At 41.9% G+C, this 20,087-nt stretch overlaps 1 protein-coding gene and 1 long non-coding RNA gene across 2 annotated transcripts; one reads left to right on the top strand and one right to left on the bottom strand.

The window, feature by feature from the left end:
• Positions 1–1,084: 1,084 nt before the first annotated feature.
• Positions 1,085–13,261, bottom strand: LOC137371297 (uncharacterized). The gene is made up of 3 exons (XR_010975202.1): positions 12,962–13,261; positions 5,595–5,761; positions 1,085–4,754 (listed from the first exon to the last, which is right to left on the bottom strand). It is a non-coding gene; the product is annotated as an uncharacterized lncRNA (long non-coding RNA).
• Positions 13,262–14,455: 1,194 nt separating this feature from the next.
• On the top strand, positions 14,456–19,766 carry plk2b (polo-like kinase 2b (Drosophila)). Its single transcript, XM_068033631.1, has 15 exons — positions 14,456–14,703; positions 15,097–15,204; positions 15,390–15,506; positions 15,613–15,742; positions 15,922–16,009; positions 16,095–16,190; positions 16,433–16,631; positions 16,745–16,892; positions 17,098–17,201; positions 17,349–17,490; positions 17,692–17,772; positions 17,884–18,043; positions 18,137–18,266; positions 18,553–18,663; positions 19,010–19,766. The coding sequence occupies exons 1-15, from the start codon at positions 14,515–14,517 to the stop codon at positions 19,199–19,201; spliced, it is 1,995 nt and encodes a 664-aa protein (XP_067889732.1). The 5' UTR covers positions 14,456–14,514; the 3' UTR covers positions 19,202–19,766.
• The last annotated feature ends 321 nt before the right edge of the window (positions 19,767–20,087 follow it).

Here is a 20,087-nt window from a genome sequence, read left to right as displayed (position 1 = left end):
CTTTGACCCAATCCACCAGAACCAGTACACAGTTACTGGCTGGACCATGGGAGGATGTAGCAGTTGACTTCTTAGACCCATTTCCATCAGGAGAGTCCATACTAGTGGTGATTGACTTCTCTTTGGCCTCCTTATCTCGAGAGACAATGGGTAAGTGCCTGGAGGTGGTCAGTGGTGTGTGGAGCAGCGCCTGGAGTGGCTATAAAGGCCAATTCTAGAGTGACAGGCTCTTCCACAGGTGCTGCAGAAAAATTTGTTTGTCGGGGCTGTTACACAGTTGGCTCTCTCCTTGCGCCTCTGTCTTTTTTCCTGTCAACTACTAAGTCTCTTCGACTCGCCACACTTTAGCCCTGCCTTTATGGCTGCCCGCCAGCTCTGGCGAACGCTGGCAACTGACTCCCACGACTTGTGATCAATGTCACAGGATTTCATGTCGCGTTTGCACACGTCTTTAAAGCGGAGACATGGACAGCCGGTGGGTCTGATACCAGTGGCGAGCTCGCTGTACAATGTGTCTTTGGGGATCCTGCCATCTTCCATGTGGCTCACATGGCCAAGCCATCTCAAGCGCCGCTGACTCAGTAGTGTGTATAAGCTGGGGATGAGGACTTCTGTGTTGGAGATACGGTCCTGCCACCTGATGCCAAGTATTCTCCGGAGGCAGCGAAGATGGAATGAATTGAAACGCCACTCTTGGCTGACATACGTTGTCCAGGCCTCGCTGCCATAGAGCAAGGTACTGAGGACACAGGCTTGATACACTCGGACTTTTGTGTTCCGTGTCAGTGCGCCATTTTCCCACACTCTCTTGGTGATTGACTATTACAGCCATTATTATGAGTGTTACGACCAGGTGAGAAAGGTATCTAGGGGTCTCTTTCAACCTTCACCTGGTCTTATTGTAACAGGGTTTTAATTTTAAACACACTGTGTTTTGAGCTCCCCCTTGGTGAATCCTTGCTCACCGCTTTCCAATTATAAGGCAAAGAAATGAGCACAAACAGGTTTTCTCAGCTTTCAAAAAGAAAAGTGAAATTTATTAAAATTTAAACTTTAATTTGGCTAATGCCTACGGATACACGCCATGCCCCAATCTAGCATGCATACATGATATGCACATGCAAATAGAGACAGAAAAGAGCAGAAGGAAAAGAAGCAGAGAGGTTTGAGGCAATATGTAGGAGACTTTTCTCTCTTGGGGTTCATGTGTTCACTGGATTCTGAAACTGGTGACAGCAAGATGAAAGCAAACAGGAGAGAGGTCTTTTTAGTCCAGGAGCAAACAACTTTCTGTCTTCAAAACCTCTGTGGCAAGTTCAAATTCAAAAAACTCCAATAGCCAGTTAGTCAAGTGACTAAAATGGTCTGACCACGTCTGTTTGTGCTTTGGGGCTGGGACTGGTTTCTTTGTTCCAACACTGTCTGCTAGTATGCAAAAAAGGTAATTCCAGTGAGGGGCCTGGCAATTCCTTGTGATAGGTCCTCTTTTCTTCCCAGCAACAATTTTGAATTTTAATGTTCATGTGGTGAAATATGTGTCTAATTCTTGGCAGGTGGGGGCCTGCATGACAATGAGTATGTGATAATGAAGTCTACTGCAGCAGAGAAAATGGTGTTTGCCTTGACTGAAATATTTGCAAGGCATGGTCTACGTTGTATTCAGACAATGGGCCTCAATTCATTTCACAGACCTTTGCAGATTACATGCAAGTCACAGGCAGTCACCATCACAGAGTAACATCTAAATGGCCACAGGCAAATGGGGAAGTGGAAAGACAAAACCAATCCTTAGAGAAACAGATGAGGATTGCTCAGGCTGAGGGTAAAGACTGGAAGGAGGTGTTGTTGTCATATGTAGCCATGTATAGAGCAACTACACATATAACGGCAGGAAAGAGCCCAGCTGAGTTGTAATTTGGACGCAAAATACGCACCAAGATACCAGAGCTGAGGGACATTAGAGTTGATCAGGAGGTTCAAGATCATGATGCTGAGAAAAGGGGTGTTGCAAAGTCTAATGCAGACCACAGAAGGAGAGCTAGACAGTCTGATGTGATGCCAGGTGATGAAGTAGTGCTGAGGCAGGAGAGTCTGAATAAGATGGATAGACCGTATCATTCCAAGCTGTACACTGTTATTGCCAAGAAGGGAAACAGTGTGACTGTGCAGTCGCCAGAAGAGGTACTGTATGATAGAAATTCTTCATGTGTCAAAAAAGTATCATGGTGACAACGACACCGGATGTAAGAGCTGAGGCGAAGTTGACATCTAGAAATTCAGATGTCCAAGCCAGTGATGTTGTTGGCAGGCAGACAATTTGTTATCCAGAGGGAGAAACATCAGTTCCAGAGGTGCCAACTGACATTTCCAAATCCTGACGTGGTGACCAGAGTTTCTGAGACAATATGAAGAACATGGTGCGGGAGAGGAGACCATCAAAACGATATGAAGATTATGTGTTGTGATTATATTCAAAAAATCATGGACATGTTTTGGTCTGATAAGGGAGGAATGTCATGATTGTATGTGTGGGATTGAGTATTATAGAATATATGGTACTTGGAAGGGAAATTGAAAGTAGCTTTATGCTTTGGGGAAAACATCTGACCTGGGGGTTGTTGTAAGGTCAAATAGTTTTATAGCCACAGTGAGAGCAGTAAGCAAGAACACTACAGAAGTCTTTAATAAGACACTTGTTAAATCTTTGTTAAAGTTACAGCTGTGATTTCAAGTGTGATTCATTTCAGCCTGAGATGTGACAGATCAAATTTTGCATGAAATAAAAATGTATTAATATATTTTTTCAATCGTCACAATTTGTACAGCATCCATGCCATCATCGTGATCAAAATGTTCAATTTTCTTTTTCTTCCACTTGGTGTTACCCAGATATTAGCAGCTGAGGTGGAAGCAGTCTGCTCAGTGCGCTGCCCCATTGCTTTGGATGACTGTCGTGAGCATCCTCGGGAGGAATGGGGCCTTGATAGCTCCATTCTACGAGGGGACTGCAGCAATGGTGCTTGAGTATCCCCGTCTGCTCGCCTGCTGAAGGTAAGGGGGTCAATGTCAAGGGGGAGGACGAGTCGCCCCTTACTCTGGGGGTGTCCTGAGAGAAAGGCCCTGGGGCATCTGGCATGCGCTCCTCCTCCATTTGTGTGCACGATGGCACCTGCCTGTCTCCCTGAGGGGAAGGAGCACCTGGAGTGAGGTCCAGGTTCCTCATTTCCCCTCTCGCTTAAACTCTGCTGCATGGAGCCCATAGCAACAGAGATGGAGTGCAGGTCAGATCACATATGGCTCGAGTGTTCAACCAGACTGGCCACGGAGCTTACCAGAATCTTGACTGAGGAAGCCATATGCTCAAATGCCTGGGACATGGCAAGCATCGTGGCTTGCATGGACCTCTCCATGGCACGTGCAAAGCCACACATGACCTCAGGCATCGCTGACATATTTTCCACATGGCTTTGTTGCACATTGTTACGAATGCTTCCATTTTGTTGTTAAATTTTGAAGATTTGTGTTTTAAAGCTCAAAAGGAGTCCGTGGATATTTTTTTTAAACAAGGGTCACTGAGAGGTCTGGATTGTGGACAGTTACTGAAAGGCACCTGTTTTCAAGTAATTACCCAGCAGGGGTTGTTTTTGACTTGGGGAAAGATGTTTGCAAAGAAGTGACAGGCCAAGATTTATAGGGGCCAGAAGGCTTGATTCTTGTGACATTGGTTTTGGTTTCACTTTGGACAGTGAGTTGGGATATGGCCAATGGTTTGAAAAGACAGTTGGAGAAAACTTGCCAGGAGAGCAACACGCAGCTCAATCTGTTCCAGCTCTTTGAAAAAACCTGCCAGTTTTCCATCTCTTCAGAAGCTGAGAAGAAAGTGTAAGAAACAGCCTGAAATCCCAGTTACTGCATTTTCCCTGGAAAGCCTTCTCAAACTGATGGTTAACGTCGCCTGTCAAGAACTGTTCTAGGAAGATCCCAGTGACAGCAGTCTAAACGTATTTAGGACGCCAAACCAGAAAGGACTTCTGTCATCTTTTCATATCTTCTCTTTTTTCTTCAAGAATTAGAAATTTTGGCCAACCTATTCTTTTTTTGTATTAGAGCTCTAAAGAGTAAATCTCTATTTTTTTGCTTAACTGGTGTATGTGTGTTTGTGTGTGTGCACGCGCACAAGGAGCTAAGGCAAAAAGGGAACTTCTGTATTTCGATCTGTGTGTTTATGCTTTCCTATGTTACTGGTTAAGACTGGTTTTATAATAAACTGAAAGTTTTGTTGTTTATTAAAGAAACCTGGTTGGGATAAAAATAGTGTCAATGATTGACCATATCGGTACGTGGGAAAAAATTGTAACATATGTTGTGACATGTGGAAAAGTGGAACTAGAGTAAACAGTGCATTCCTCCCACCTCGGTTGTAACAACATCCAGCAGACTTCTCGTAGCAAAAAACAAAGGATCATCATGAGCATTGGGCTGAACAGGGGCCTTATCCACAGCAGTCCTCCGATTGTCAGGGGACCTGGCTGGCACATGCTCCCTCAGCTGCTGGGATGTGTCAATGCTGTGCACACCAGCTTGTGGCCCAGATTCTAATCTTAAATCCTCTGCAGACCGTGTCGATGTATCAGTGCTAATTGAGGTGGACGAAGAGGCAGGTGATGGTGTTCCCTCTGGGGAATTGGCTTCTTCTTCCGCCCCAGAGGAGGATTCTTGGGCCATGTGGTGTTCTGCTACTCGAGTACGGGCACCTGCAGTGGAGACACAAATAGAGGCACTTTAAGCATGTACTTCATGTGAGTTCACAAAATTTCCTTCAGTTTCCACATATAGCTGCAAGAGCAGAGATGACACTTCATCCTTACGCCGTGTGGCTCCTGCCTCGCCATCCCTGCTTGCCCTCCCTCCCCTTCACTCGCAATCTCAGATACCTCCTCCTCAGCTGTGGTCAGCAGCCTTCTGTCAGGGACCCCTCCTCCTTTCTTTGTATGCTCACGCTGGTTGTGACTGTTAAATTGCAGAAAGCTTGCTGTGGAAGGATAATGCTGGAGCCTATCTTTACTCACTTTCACATTTATTATACAAAGTAAAAGGATTACAAATATGTAGCTCCTCACTCAAAACACTCAACCAGTCTCAGTAAGAGTCTCCTTATAAATGCTCAAGTAAGACCCCAGTTAACACCCTCCACCTGCATATAATTAAACAATTGATACACAATTTTTCATTTATCCTGCAGAAGACAGTGCAGGTTTAATGACACGGCAAATGATGCATCACAACCATTGCATACATGCATCAACATCACTCATTCTGCTTTGACTTTCGTAAAACACACATCCAATCACATACAACGCCAATCATCATCTTGGTGCAGTATGATTTAGTGAATGGCACCAAGGCTGCTCACACATTTCACAGCATGCCTTATGTACCCTTTGCCTTAAAGACATGGAGCCATGGAAGAAAACAATGGAGCAGCTTCAACAGGACCACCTATCCTCATTGATCTGACCAAATCATTGATGTGCTTGTGGCACTGCACCCATGTTTCTACAAGTGACCCCACAGTTTGAGACCTCCTCTGTTACCTCCATCCAGGCCACCTTGGTGAGGCAGGAGGGTCTTCTGACTCCATCTACAGGGAAGAGGACCTCCTGCCTTTCTCTGATGGCCAGGAGGAGAACCTGTTGCAGGGAGGCATCACTGAATCTTGGGGTGGGACGTCCTTTGCTGGCTGCCATTTGATTCACTTTGGCTGCAGGGAAAATAAACAATATATGAAGTTGATGGTGACTTTCACAAAATAATGGAGGCGAAAACATTTTGATTTAAGTAAAAAATTCAATTTAAGTTATTCTGAAGATACTTAAATGAAAGGAAGACTGCTGAACCTTCAGGATGCAAGCACAGAATGTTTAAAATCAGTAGTGATCATGGTGCTTGGAGCAGTGACAGCAGGTTCCACCAATGAAAGGCCACCCTTGCCGTATGCCCTCTGTGCCCGTCGTCGCATTGCTGACTTAAATACAAAATTGCGTGGGAAACAGGATTTGCGGGAGAAGTGGAAGTTTCGACAACTTCCGGTCCCGCCGTCGGGAACACTGTGGCACTCATAAGATTCCACCCTTGAAGTTCTCTGCTGCAGCAAGTTAAAGTCTAGAATTAGCAGCAGGGCTTCTTCCTTGTTTTGGCTGGATTTCTTTTCACAGCCTCTTGCTGGACTGCTTTCTGTGATGTTGTTGTGATCTCTCCTCCCTCTCCAGAGGGCCACTTATTAAGGTCAAAATACATCACATTAGCATTTCTGTTACTTGGCACATGGCTTTGTCTCCTGATTTGACCACACAATGGACCAGGAGGTGGAATCCATGGCTTGAATGGATACTATTCTATTATGATGTTGCAGCGTCACACCTTCTTTGTCTCAGAAGACCTATTCAATTCAGAAATGTCTCGATGTTTCAGGATGGGTGTAGTTAACACCTCTTAGTCTGGAATGTATCCTATTGTCCTTTTGAGACAGTGAGGCAGTTTTTTTTATTCAACTGTGGGCTGTGGGCGTCGCTGGCAAGAAGAAGGGTCACTGACCCGAAACGTTAACTCTGCTTCTCTTGCCACAGATGCTGCCAGACCTGCTGAGTGGTTCCAGCATTTCTTGTGTTTATTTCAGATTTCCAGCATCCGCAGTATTTTGCTTTTATTTTAGCATTTATGGCACATCCCTAATTGCCCTCGAACTGAATGGCTTGCTATGCTATTTCAGAGGGCATTTTAAGGTTCAACCACATTGTGGTAGGTCTGGAGTCACATGTAGGCCAGACCAGGTAATGATGGCAGATTTCCATCTTTAAAAGGACATTAGTGAACCGGGTGGGTTTTTACAACAATCGACAATGGTTTCATGGTCACCATTAGACTAGACATGGGTGGGTTATGTAGATGAATGGTTAAGGCACCAAATTAGCAAACCAAATGTTGTGAGTAAAAATCTCACAATAGGAAATTGTTTGCCAGAAAAATGGCCGTAAATAGCCATGGAAGCTTCTGGATTGCTGTAAAAACCCAACTGTTTCAGTAATGTCCTTCAGGGAAGAGCACCTACTTGGTCTGGCCTACACATAGGAATTGGAGTAGGACATTCAGCACTTTGAGCCTATTCTGCCATGCAATGAGATCATGACTGATCTGTAACCTAATTCCATCTACACGCATTGACTCCATATTCCTCAATACCCTTGACTAACAAAAATCTATCGATATCAGTTTTAAAATTAGTATCGACTGCTTTTTGTGGAAGAGAGCTCCACACTTCGACCAGCCTTTGCACTTCTCGGTCTGCTGTGTCAGGTGGATGTAAAGATCCCATGGCAGTATTGGGGGAAGGGAGTTCACTATCAATTTTAATATTTATTCCTCAACCAAAATCATTAAAAAACAGATGATCTGTTCATTATCACATTGCTGTTTGTGGGACCTTGCTGCATACAAATTATCTGCCACATTTCCTACATTACAACAGTGACTACACTTCATTGGCTGTAAAGTGCTTTTAGGTGTCTGGAGGTCATGAAAGGCACTACATAAATGCAAGTCCTGGTTTCTTTCTCTACTGAATAGCTTTGCTTTGATTTTAAGGTTAAGTATCCTTGTTCTAGACTTCCTCACAGCCGAAAAAGTTTCTATCTACGTGATCAGTTCCTTGTAAAATCGTAAAAAACCTCAATCAAATCACCCCTTAATCCTATATACTCCAGGGAATTCAAGCATAATTTATGTAATCTCCCCACATAACCTAACCCTTGGACCATTGGCAGCACTCTGGTACACCCCTTCCAAGGCTAATACATCCTTTCTAAGGTGAACTGTCCAGAACTGTATACAATACTCCAGATGTGGTCTAACTAGGGTTTTGTATAGCTGTAGCAAAGCATCCTCCCCTTTATATTCTAGCCCTCTAGTTACAAATACTAATATTCCAAGAGCCTTTTTGATTATTGTTTTGTACCTGACTATGACATTTTAGTGATCTGTGTACACGACCCCTAAATCTCATTGGACCTCCACTGTTCCTATCTTTTCAACTTTTTGAAAAAACTCGGATCTATCCTTTTTTGGTCCAAAATGGATGACCTCACACTTACTTGCATGCAAATCCATCTGTCATAGTGGGCAAAACTATCAATGAGTCTTCATAATTTTATGCTCCTGCTTACACGACTAAGTCACCAATCTTTATGTTTTCAGCAAACATTCACATATGGCTCCAATTGTGTTATCTATGTCACTAATAAATACAGTGAGTAGTTGGCCCCAGCACAGATCCTTGTAGGACACAACTAGTTACTTCTTTCCAATTTGAGAACATACTGATTATACCTACTCTCTGGCTTCTACCGTCTAACCAATCTCCTAACCAGGTTAATAATTTGCCTTCAATTCCATGAGCTTTAATTTTAACTAACAGTCTCTTATCTGGAATCTTATCTAATACCTTCTGGAAATGCATATAAACGACATCCATAGATATTTCCCTGTCCACTGCTTTATTTACCTCCTCAAAAAAATTAGTTAACTTCTTGACCTACACTTTAAAAGGGTCAACTCCTAAGTCGAGAGAGCTTTGGAAGCTAAATTGTTAAAGCATCTGTTATTTCCTTGTCTACTTCCTTTAAAACAAGCAGGGTAGATAAAGGAGAACAAGTGGATGTAATATATTTGGATTGCCCCCAGAGAAGACACTCCCCACTCCCCAGTGGTGTCTCCACACAGCAGTGGGCCCATCCAACATTGGTGAAATGGGAGCAGAGGTGGGAAGCTGCCCTAAAGTGGCCATTAATTGGCTCAATTGGCCTTGGGTGGGAGGGCTGTCCTCAAACTCCCCATCACGGACAAAATGGCATGGGGAGTAGGACAACGTCATGTCCAACACTACCTCAGGCAACATTGGAATGGTGCCCCCTGCCATTTTGTTTGCTCCCCGTCTTGGTATCCGTCTCTAAGGACATAATAAAATCCTGCCCAAATGTTTCAACAATTCTGTGTAGCATCAGGGTGTAAGCAAAAATGTATTGCCTTCCCGAGATGCTCCTGCAGGGCCTCCTGCAGTACCGACAGTGGCCACCGCTCACTGCCAGTGCTGCAGAGCTGCCAGACTTTCAATTAGAGTCATGGAGTCAATTAGAGTTATACAGCACAGAAACAGGCCCTTCGGCCCACCATGTCCATGCTGGTCATCAAGCCTATCTATTCTAATCCCATTTTCCAGCACTTGGAACATAGCCGTGTATGCTATGGCATTTCAAGTGCTCATCCAAATTCATTTTAAAAGTTGTGAGGATTCCTGCTTCTACCACCCCTTCAGGCAGTGTGTTCCTGATTCCAACCACTCACTGGGTGAAATTTTTTTCCTCAAATCCCCTCTAAACCTCCTGCCCCTTACCTTAAATCTATGCCCTCTGTTTATTGACACCTCCGCTAAGGGAAAAAGTTTCTTCCTATCGACCCTATCTATGCCCCTCATAATTTTCTATACCTCAATCAGGTCCCCCCTCAGCCTTCTCTGCTCTAAGGAAAACAACCCTAGCCTATCCAGTCTCTCTTCATAGCTGAAATGCTCCAGCCCAGGCAACATCCTGGTGAATCTCCTCTGTACCCTCTCCAGTGCAATCACACCCTTCCTATAGTGTGGCAACCAGAACTGCACACAGTACTCCAGCTGTGGCCTAACTAGCGTTTTATACAGCACCATCATAACCTCCCTGCTCTTATATTCTATGCCTCGACTAATAAAGGCAAGTATCCCATATGCTTTCCTAACCATCTTCTCTACCTGTGCTGCTGCCTTTACTGATCTATGGACAAGTACACCAAGGTCCCTCTGACCCTCTGTATTTCCTATGGTCCTACCATCCATTGTATATTCCCTTGCCTTGTTAGTCCTCCCAAAATGCATCACCTCACACTTCTCAGGATTAAATTCCATTTGCCACTGCTCCACCCATCTTATCAGCCCATCTATATTGTCCTGTAATCTAAGACTTTCCTCTTCACTACGACAATTTTCGTGTCATCTGCTATCTTACTAATCATACCTCCTATATTCACATCTAAATCATTAATGTACAATATAAACATCAAGGGTCCCAGCAACGATCCCTGCGGTACACCACTGGTCACAGACTTCCAATCGCAAAAACAACCCTCGACCATCACCCTCTGTCTCCTGCCACTAAGCCAATTTTGGATCCAATTTTGCCAAATTGCCCTGGATCCCATGGGCTCTTACCTTCCTAACCAATCTCCCATGCGGGACCTTATCAAAAGCTTTACTGAAGTCCATGTAGACTACATCAACTGCTTTACCCTCATCTACACATCTAGTCACCGCTTCAAAAAATTCAATCATGTTTGCAAGACCCGATCTCCCTGTGACAAAGCTATGCTGACGATTCCTGATTAATCCCTGCCTCTCCAGGTGGAGATTAATCCTGTCCCTCAGAATTCTTTCCAATAGTTTTCCTACCCCTGATGTTAGACTCACCGGCCTGTAATTACCTGGTTTATCCCTGATATCCTTCTTGAATAATTGTACCAAATTCACTGTCCTCCAGCCCTCTGTACCTCTCCTGTGGCCAGAGAGGATTTGAAAATTTGTGTCAGAGCCTCCCTTGCCTCACATAACAGCTTGGGATACATCTCATCTGGGCCTAGGGATTTATCCACTTTTACGCCTGCTAAAACAGCTAATACTTCCTCCCTTTCAATGCTAATTTGTTCGAGTATATCACAATCCCCCTCCCTGATATCTACACCTACATCATCCTTCTCTGTGATATGACTTGCTTTATTATCAATGCAGTGTCTAAACATTCTACCTGTATATTTCTTCGTCCATTTTATTACACGTTAGTGTTTTAATGGATTGTAGTGGGGGGTGCGAGTTCAGAGTACTATGTTTGCGGGGGGGGGGGGGGGGTTCCTGAATGCTCTTGGTAACTAGGATCCCAGGAATTGTTACTTCCTCTCTGAATTGCTGTCAGATATTATTATCGGCTAGAGATCATGGAGTAGAAGTTGCTCAATCATCTTGGTTAATGGGCTGATCTCCAAGCTGCAGTCGGAGGAGGGGTCCACCTGGAACTAGAGGTGCTCGGTCTGCATTTGCTTCAGAGGAAGAGCTGAGCACAACGTGAGGGTGCAGCATAAACCTCATTGAACTAAGCAGAAAAGTAGAAGGAAAAAATAGTTATAGTTAAAGGTATAATCCAGGACTAGGACCCTGTTGCAGAGCGTATCCGTCTTATTGGGAAGGACTATGGGGAGGGGTGGAGTCAAGGTGTAGAATGTTCGACCAACCCAAGATCACCTGCTTCTCGTCAACAGGAACATTTAAGATCTTATTGTTTGTCTCAAATTCCTCCGTCTGTCAATTAAACAAAGGACGCTAACCCATTTCATTTAACTAGGTTACAAAGGCGTGTAAGGGAATCGGTTACCAATACGTTATATGCCCCTGTGCCAACCTACAAAATGGCATGGCTGATTGGTGGAATCAGGGTCTCCTTTAGTCTGTTTGACCTTAAAAGTCTGCTAAATAAAACTGTTATCGACGCTGGAATGGACAATGTCCTATATCTGTCACTCGGTGTCAGCACTGAGCACCAAGTGCTCAACAAAAAGAGGCTGAAACAAGAGCAGAAAATCCTGGAAATTCACAATCAAATTTCAATCAACAATCCCACTTTAAGTTAAACTGTAATTTCTTTTTACAGTTGCTGCTTGAATAGCAAAATGAAACAATCGTACCCTAGTGACGCACAGAAGTGAAAAGATGCTGAAGAGCTTAGCACTGGCATCATACCTCAAGCTTGCAATGGCGACTTCTCTGAACTTGCAGATATTTAAACTGCAGCTGAAACAAACAGAAGTGTTGAATCACAATCTGACACTTTCTCAAATGCCAAAACTGTAGGTGGCCATTCAACAATAACCTCATATTAACATACTAAGCACTGATTCTAGGCTATGGCTAGACAAGATAACCGATGCTCAGCAATGCGAGATTGTAATGCCAGTTCTGAAACAGCTTACAGAAAATAACTTGTCTCTGAAAAATGAAAAACCTCTAAACTGCTCCATGAAGGAAAATTACATCCATTTGAAGAACGGTGAAATACTCCTACTGCCACAGTAATTATCTTGGGTGGAAGTTAGTGGAAATAGGTTGGAAAGTTAGTCGCCCTTAAGTCTATTTAAATGACACATATTGGGCTCTTGGCGGGTATTAAGCGAGTTGTTGACTTTTTTTGGACGATAATATATGTTCAGGTTTTTAATGGCAATAATCTCTAAGAACCCATTTTGACCTGAAAAAAATAAGCATTAATCGGATAGTAACAATCTGAAAATGGCATTGCAAATCAGAGTGCTGCAAATTTCACAGGGCTTACTGTGGGCCAGCAGACTGACCTGCCTGTTTCAGGTGGTAGGCCCCTTTTAATATGAAAATTGAGGTCCTATGCTGTTCATAGGATCCTGATTGTCTTGTTAGGATAGAAGTGGTCGGAGTATGTATTGTGCACGCTTCGACCAGTCTCATAGGCATTAATGCTGAAGAAGCGTTGGAAAAGAAGACTTGCATTTGTATAACACCTTTCAGGAAATCACCCCAAAGCATTTACAGCCAATAAATTAATTTTGAAATGTAGGAAACGTGGAAGCCGATTTATGCACATCAAGGTACGACAAGCAGCAATGAGATAATTGGCTAGATCATTTGTTTTTGGTGTTAGTGGAGGGGTAGATATTAGTTGGAACACCGGACGACAAAGTGCTACAAACTAGACCAAAATTGACACGTAAGAAGGTAAGTTTTAAATTATTTTTGTAGAGTCACGGGTGCTCCTCGAGGCCCCACAAAAGTATTGTAAGCCCTTGCCTCCCAGGACCTACTCACAGCTGCTGCTGGAGTCACAGCGCCCCACATTCCCGTGGCCCCAAACTGGGGAGCTGTCCCTTCATGGCCGGTAACGGGCGCTCGGCTGGCAAGAAGTCAAAATCTTCCCTCATTCATTTAACCACTCTAATCCGTCCCAAAAAGAGAATCGAGGCCTAATTCTTCAATTGAGAGACTCCGCACATTTCTGGATTAGCTTTAGTGAAAGCATTACACATTTCAGTGTATCAAGTCATCGACCTTCAAAGTTAACTCTGTTTCTCTCCACAGATGCTGCCAGACCTGCTTAAGTATTTCCAACGTTTTCTGTCTTTTAATTTCATATATTTCAGTTTGTCATTTTCCCGCAAGGTGGAGCTAAACCAGCGTTGATCTTTATAAAATATGTCAATATAGCAGTCAGTACCGGTAATGTTATATGGCTGGGCAATGGGCGGCGTACTGTACATTCCCTTCAAACCACATGGAGCAACATGTTCGTTTCTGGAAGTGACAGTACACTTCCTGGTTTATCTGTAATGAGTTACATACGTTCAGAATTTATAATAGACCCCCGTCTAAACACTGCATTAAAACATTGCCATGTAAATTATGAATGACATTGATCAAAATGAAAATTTGGCCGGGATTTTTGAATACTGCTACATGTTTTCTCGGTCTATGTTTTACTCTGTAAAAAGACTTTGCTCGAGACGTTTCTAAAAGTTCCCCGAAAACGAATGCATAGCAAGTCGTCTTAACAAGCGTAAGAACAAAGCAATGTGTATCTCGTAATTAATGGATTTATAGCTAAACCAATGATTTATCTAGACCTGATTTTTTTTTTTGGTAAAACCGCATACTAAATAGCACCGAATGAATGCGTGTATAAAATACACAAATGTGTCGTTGCAAAATAAGCGGTTATGGAAATATACAACGCACTTGAAGGACAGTTTGCTCTGAGCAGATGGGAACGGAGTATGTTCATAAGATCAAGTAACTGAAACCACTACATCTCTGACATGGACCTATAAGTCGTTGTTATAAAAACAGTAGTTAGCAAGATGTTGGAATATAACAGTGAGATGGAAACAATAACGACAGATGACATATACTTTTGACCGTTGCTCGTGGAAAATGCAACAAATCTTTCCCCCTCCAATGCTTACAATTCAAATTTATTGTATGTATAGATAGGGAGAATAAACACTAATATGGATAATTTGATATCTCTGTAATACACCATCTAGTGATGCTTTAATATGTTGTGATTTAGATTGCTCATGTTTATAATACTTGCTGTCATTGAAGTAATTGTTGGCTATGGAGGTTGAGAATCCGTCTCTAATCAATCAATCGGCATGTTTGATCCAATCAGGCTTTGGGACAAGGCACGGCGAGATGATTGACCTCTCCCTCAACCAATCCGAATGAGCGGTCGGCGGAGTCGAGCTGTAATGAGCGCGTGCAGTGAGTTGCATTGTGACGCCATGGAAGGGGAGGGTATAAAAGTCGGCGGGCAGGGAATTCGCCTTCATTCTGAGGCAGGACAGCGTGTAACAGCGGATGGTATGGAGTTATTGAGAACTGTCACTTGCCAACAAAACTCAAAGATGTGCGAACAGTCCCTCGGCAAGTCCGCCGATCTCCGCATGAGAAAAAGACAGGAAGAATTAACATACTCCAACACGGAGATGTCCCGGATTATAACCGACCCCGCAACCGGCAAATGTTACTGCAGAGGAAAAGTGTTGGGAAAGGTAAATAGAGACTGCATTTGGAGGGAGGAAAAAAAGGACAGCAGGCGCGCTGAACGTCTTGCAGTATTTGTAAATATGGTTCAATCAGTGAATGAATCCTTGCAAAAGATTCCAGTTGATGTGGGATCGCATCGTCTCAGTAGAATTGTTACCTGTCCACTGAGCAGTATGTGGTTCCCAGCCCGCGCTGGGTCAGCATCTTCAATCAACTGAAAGATTTGAAAAATGATTTGTCAATGAGCACCGCACGCACAATAATATAATACCTTTTTTTAAAAAAAAGTGTCACCTCTTAATCTTTCTGTGACTGTACAGAAAAAAAGCTAACCCTTCTATGTGTTTGTGGATGTGTAGTAACATGAAGTTAAAAGCCACTGATTCTTTTTTGCTTAGGGAGGTTTTGCCAAATGCTACGAGATGACCGACCTAACTAATAACCGGGTCTATGCTGCAAAGATTATCCCGCACACAAGAGTAGCCAAACCCCATCAAAGGGAAAAGGTGAGTACACTTGACTGTATGCTAGAACTGGGTTTGGTAATGCTGTTGCTTTGTTTGGGTGCGGGTTGGTGTAATGCTGCAGGTTACTTAATCTTCAAATGTCATACCAAGTAAAATATGTTCCTGGTATAACTCTCAATTATTGAGGCTTTTGTCTGATTTTTGCTGTTTTTCTTGCAAAACAGATTGACCGAGAAATTGAGTTGCACCGAACGCTTCACCATAAACACATCGTTCACTTCTACCATCACTTTGAAGATAAAGAAAATATTTACATCCTGTTGGAACACTGCAGCAGAAGAGTAAATATTATTATTTTTTCTCGAGCACAAAAATCCTGAAGTGCAAAATCTGCTTTGTTTTTAAAGATGCAAAATGATTAATTTTTTTTTTAAACTTTAATTTTAGTCAATGGCTCACGTATTGAAAGCTAGGAAGGTGCTGACAGAACCAGAAGTACGATACTACCTCCGGCAGATAGTATCAGGATTGAAATGTCTGCATGAACAAGGAATCTTACACAGAGACCTCAAACTAGGTATTACTTTTCTAACATGTTGCTTTATGATAATGTGTACGTCTAAATGGAGAACTAAGGATTTAAACTGAACTATGGTAAAGAATAGATATCAATGTCTCCAATCTTGATCAAGGAAAAGCATCAACTAGAAGATGTAGTTGTTAGTACTATTCTAAATATAGTTTATTTAATTGCAGGCAACTTCTTCATCAATGAGTCAATGGAACTGAAAATAGGCGACTTTGGTTTAGCAGCAAAGTTGGAACCAGTGGAGCAAAGGAGCAGGTATGGAATCAAGGTATATCCAAGCTCTTAATGATTTTAAGAGGATTATGAAATAGCAGTGCTAACTTCAACATTATCTCTGCAGGACTATCTGTGGCACACCAAATTACTTGTCTCCTGAAGTTCTCAACAAACAAGGGCATGGCTGTGAATCTGATATCTGGGCATTAGGCTGTGTTATGTAAGTATTGCACTTCAAAGTCTTGTTTAGTATGTTTGCATAGTTGAGGTAAATTTAGATTTTTTTTTTCTGTATCAAAGGTGAGCTGCCTCACTCTAAGGGCATTATATGCCCAATTGTCTGCTCCAGGAATACTGAAAAGATGGAAATGAATCCCAACATAACCATTTATAATCAACTTATTTCATGTTGGGGCTCTCCTATGAAGACACTGACTAATGGGTGAATTGTATTCATTGCAGGTACACAATGCTGTTGGGGAGGCCTCCATTTGAGACAACCAACCTAAAAGAAACTTACAAATGTATAAGGGAAGCAAGATACACAATGCCATCATCATTGTCGATATCTGCCAAACAATTGATAGCCAGCATGCTTTCAAAAAATCCAGAAGATCGACCAAGTCTAGATGACATCCTGTATTATGATTTCTTCACTCAGGTTTGTTTATATTGCAAGAATTTAGTTTAACATTTTTGTACCTTTTTTTTCTTTCTCCTCTGCCCCTACCCCACTGAGTATACTGAAACCTAAACTTTGGCCTTCTATTTCAGGGATTTACACCTGAAAGACTGTCACAGACCTGCTGTCACTATGCACCAGATTTTCATTTGTCCAGCCCTGCCAAGAACTTCTTCAAAAAGGCAGCTGCAGCACTCTTCGGTGGGAAGAAAGACAAAGCCAAGTTTTTGGACAATCACAGTAAGTGTACATTATAGTTGCATCCAGTGTTACAGTTCTGACTGCAGGAAGCATAATGGCCAAAAATAATGGCTATGACTAAAGGCATAAAAGAATAAAAATGTCTCCCAGTTTGAAAAGATGTCTGAATAATTATGGAGAAGTTCTCACTTGGTAGCTGAACAAATGCTTCAGTGCAGTAAGCAATCTTTTCCTTTTTTAACAGACAAACTAGGAAAAGATGATGCTGATGAAATATACAAGCTGAAGAATGATTTGAAGAAAATGTCGTTAAGCAACCAATTGAACAACAAAAGCAGATCCGATGAGGTAGGTTGATCTCTAAATTTGGCTAATTGCCATGAATGTTAAAATTTTTTAATTTTTGCTCCTGTTCGAATTGTGTATTGAAACTTTGGATACTTAATGTATAGATCCAGGGCTTTGCTAAAATTGACGTGATTTTCTTTTTAACAGGAGTCAAGGTTTTCCAGCAAGCCACCAATTGTCTATGTCAAACCAGAGACCCCTTCAGTGAAGGATAATGAACAACAAATCCAAGATTCAATTAGGATGATAGTGAGAGGAACTTTGGGAAGCTGCAGCAGTAGTAGTGAATGTAAGTGCACGATTGGAATTGATAAAATGTCTACCTCTGCAGAGATGAAATCATTCTAGCACAATGAGCTTTTTATAATGATTTGGAGATGTATTTACTAATGTAATCATTATAAAATTCATTTCATTTGGAAGTCTAAGCTGCTCAGCTGACTTTTTTTTGCTGTACAAATTGCCATAATACCTGTTAATACATTTCCAGCTCTTGAAGACAGTACCATGGGAAGTGTTGCTGACACAGTTGCTAGAGTGTTAAAAGGCTGCCTGGAAAATATGCCAGAAGGTAAGAGCTACTATTATTTGAATCCAATATAGCTTTGAGTTGAAGATTGAGTTGACCACTTAGCTAGCTTATACATTTTAAGTAAGAGTTTTTTTTTTTTTGCTTTTCCAGGAGACTGTCTGCCAAAACATCATTTGAGCTTCTCCTTCCAGTGGGTCACCAAGTGGGTGGATTATTCTAATAAATATGGCTTTGGGTATCAGTTGTCTGATCACACAGTTGGAGTCCTCTTCAATAATGGAACTCATATGAGCCTGTTGGCTGATAAAAAGTAAGTAGCCTAATGAGTGATTTGATTTATCTATGAATGCAATTGACCAGAATAATTTGAGGTGCTAACCTGTGGCATCTTTCCTCTTCTTAGAACCATCCAATACTATGTAGAGCTGGGCCAATGTTCCATCTTTTCTGCACTTGATGTGCCTGAAAAATTCATTAGTCAAGTGACTATTCTGAAGTATTTTGCACACTACATGGAAGAAAATCTAATGGAGGTAAGAATCCTTACAAATTTATTTCCTGAGTTGCAGACTCCATTTGGACTAGAATCCTGCTTCTAAGCCTTTTATTAAAAGTTCTGTATAGTTGCTACTTTAAGTCTACAAGACCAACTTGCAATAGCCATTTCTCCCTTGCCCTGTTATCCCCTTGATTTTAAAAATTCTTGGTACCACCCAGTGTTTAGCATTCAATGATTGCAGTCCAGCCACCTAGTATTTGTTTACTGACTTTTATAAATGAGATTTTGAATAGCTCTGATCTTTTTATCATCTTTTACAGGGTGGTGATCTGCCTAGTTCAACAGATGCCCAGAAGCCCAGACTGTGTCTCCTTCAGTGGTTAAAGTCTGACCGTGCACTAATGATGCTGTTTAGTGATGGCACATTCCAGGTGAGAAGTAAATTTTTTTTATTTAGGTAGTATGTACTAGCACTTCCAAGCTAATATGCCATCATGTAGGATGCAGGGCAAACTTAACTGATTCCTTGGCAGCCAGAGTACCTGGAAGGTGAAACTCCTCCACATAAGATTGAAGGACAAATCCACTTGTGCCAAGCCAGAAGCCAAGAACTTCTTTGGCTTAGTTGCTGTTAATTCATACAAAATGCTAGAAATCCTATGTGGATCAGCCAGCATCTAGAGAAATATTAGATGTATACCATTCATCAAAACTCATAGTAATTAGTTATGTCGTGAAGAATCATTAAGTAACCTGACTTAAATATTTTTATCACAGGTAAACTTTTATCATGATCATACAAAAATCATTATTTGCAACCACAATGAGGAGTACCTGCTTACCTATATCAATGAAGATAGAGTTTCTACTACATTCAAACTCTCCACATTGCTGATGTCTGGATGTTCACAAGAACTTCGTACTAGAATGGAATATGCACTGAATATGGTGCAACAAAGATTTAATTAAGATTGGATTGTGAAGCTTGGCTATGGCTTCCTTCAATCTGGAACTGACGCCAGGTAACCATCTGTCAGGCCGTACGAGGAACTTGTATTTCGTTTGGTGTGCTGGGCCGGTACCAGACAGATGCGTTTTACAATCCTGCTTTATTGGACTGACTTTTTTTTTTTAAAAAGATAACGACCTGAAATGTGGCAACTGCCTGAGGAACTTCAGTATTTTTGCATTACAAGGACTAGAAATGGATTTTGTTGCAACAAAACGGTGATGTGTTGTGGCTGTTGAGCAAGTGGAAAGTATGTGGCAAGTGGAATTGAAAATATGAAGAGCACCTGGACTTTGCAAGTTGTAAGAACACTTTTTTTTTTTTGTTTTAAATGCAGCTTGTGCTGCTGGTTTAAACTAGGACTTTAGTTCTTTGAACAGAGAACTAAAAATACAAACACTCATTGCACCACATTTTGTGGCTGGACATATTCATTTCTTAATTTATTATGCACTGAGTATTTATTATTTATTGAAAGTCCTGCTCATGCACATGTTTAAATATTAATAAAGATTCTTAAATTCATTTTGTGTATGAAATAGTCTTGACACATTTCAGTATTGGGTAGAGTTTCAATGAAGTGTGGTAATGTCTATTATGTGCATACGACATAAATGGGGAAGAGCTGATGTCTACAAAATATCCTGCAAATTTTGAAATGCACTTTGAATCTAGACCTGGTGAAATTGGAATTGTATTTGTTTAGGGTGATCACATTTCACAAGTTAACTGGCTCGCTGAACTATTAACTGCAGTTCTCCTACCTTTTTAAGGTAGATAAAGCAATTGAACAAGGGACGATCTGATTTTTGGATAGCTGCTGCCTCCATTTTTTTTTAAAAAACA

The sequence above is a fragment of the Heterodontus francisci genome, chromosome 1 (genome assembly GCF_036365525.1).
Source record: "Heterodontus francisci isolate sHetFra1 chromosome 1, sHetFra1.hap1, whole genome shotgun sequence".
Lineage (NCBI taxonomy): Eukaryota > Metazoa > Chordata > Chondrichthyes > Heterodontiformes > Heterodontidae > Heterodontus > Heterodontus francisci.
Note: the sequence above shows the minus strand (reverse complement) of the source record. Positions and strands in the feature narration are given on the sequence as shown.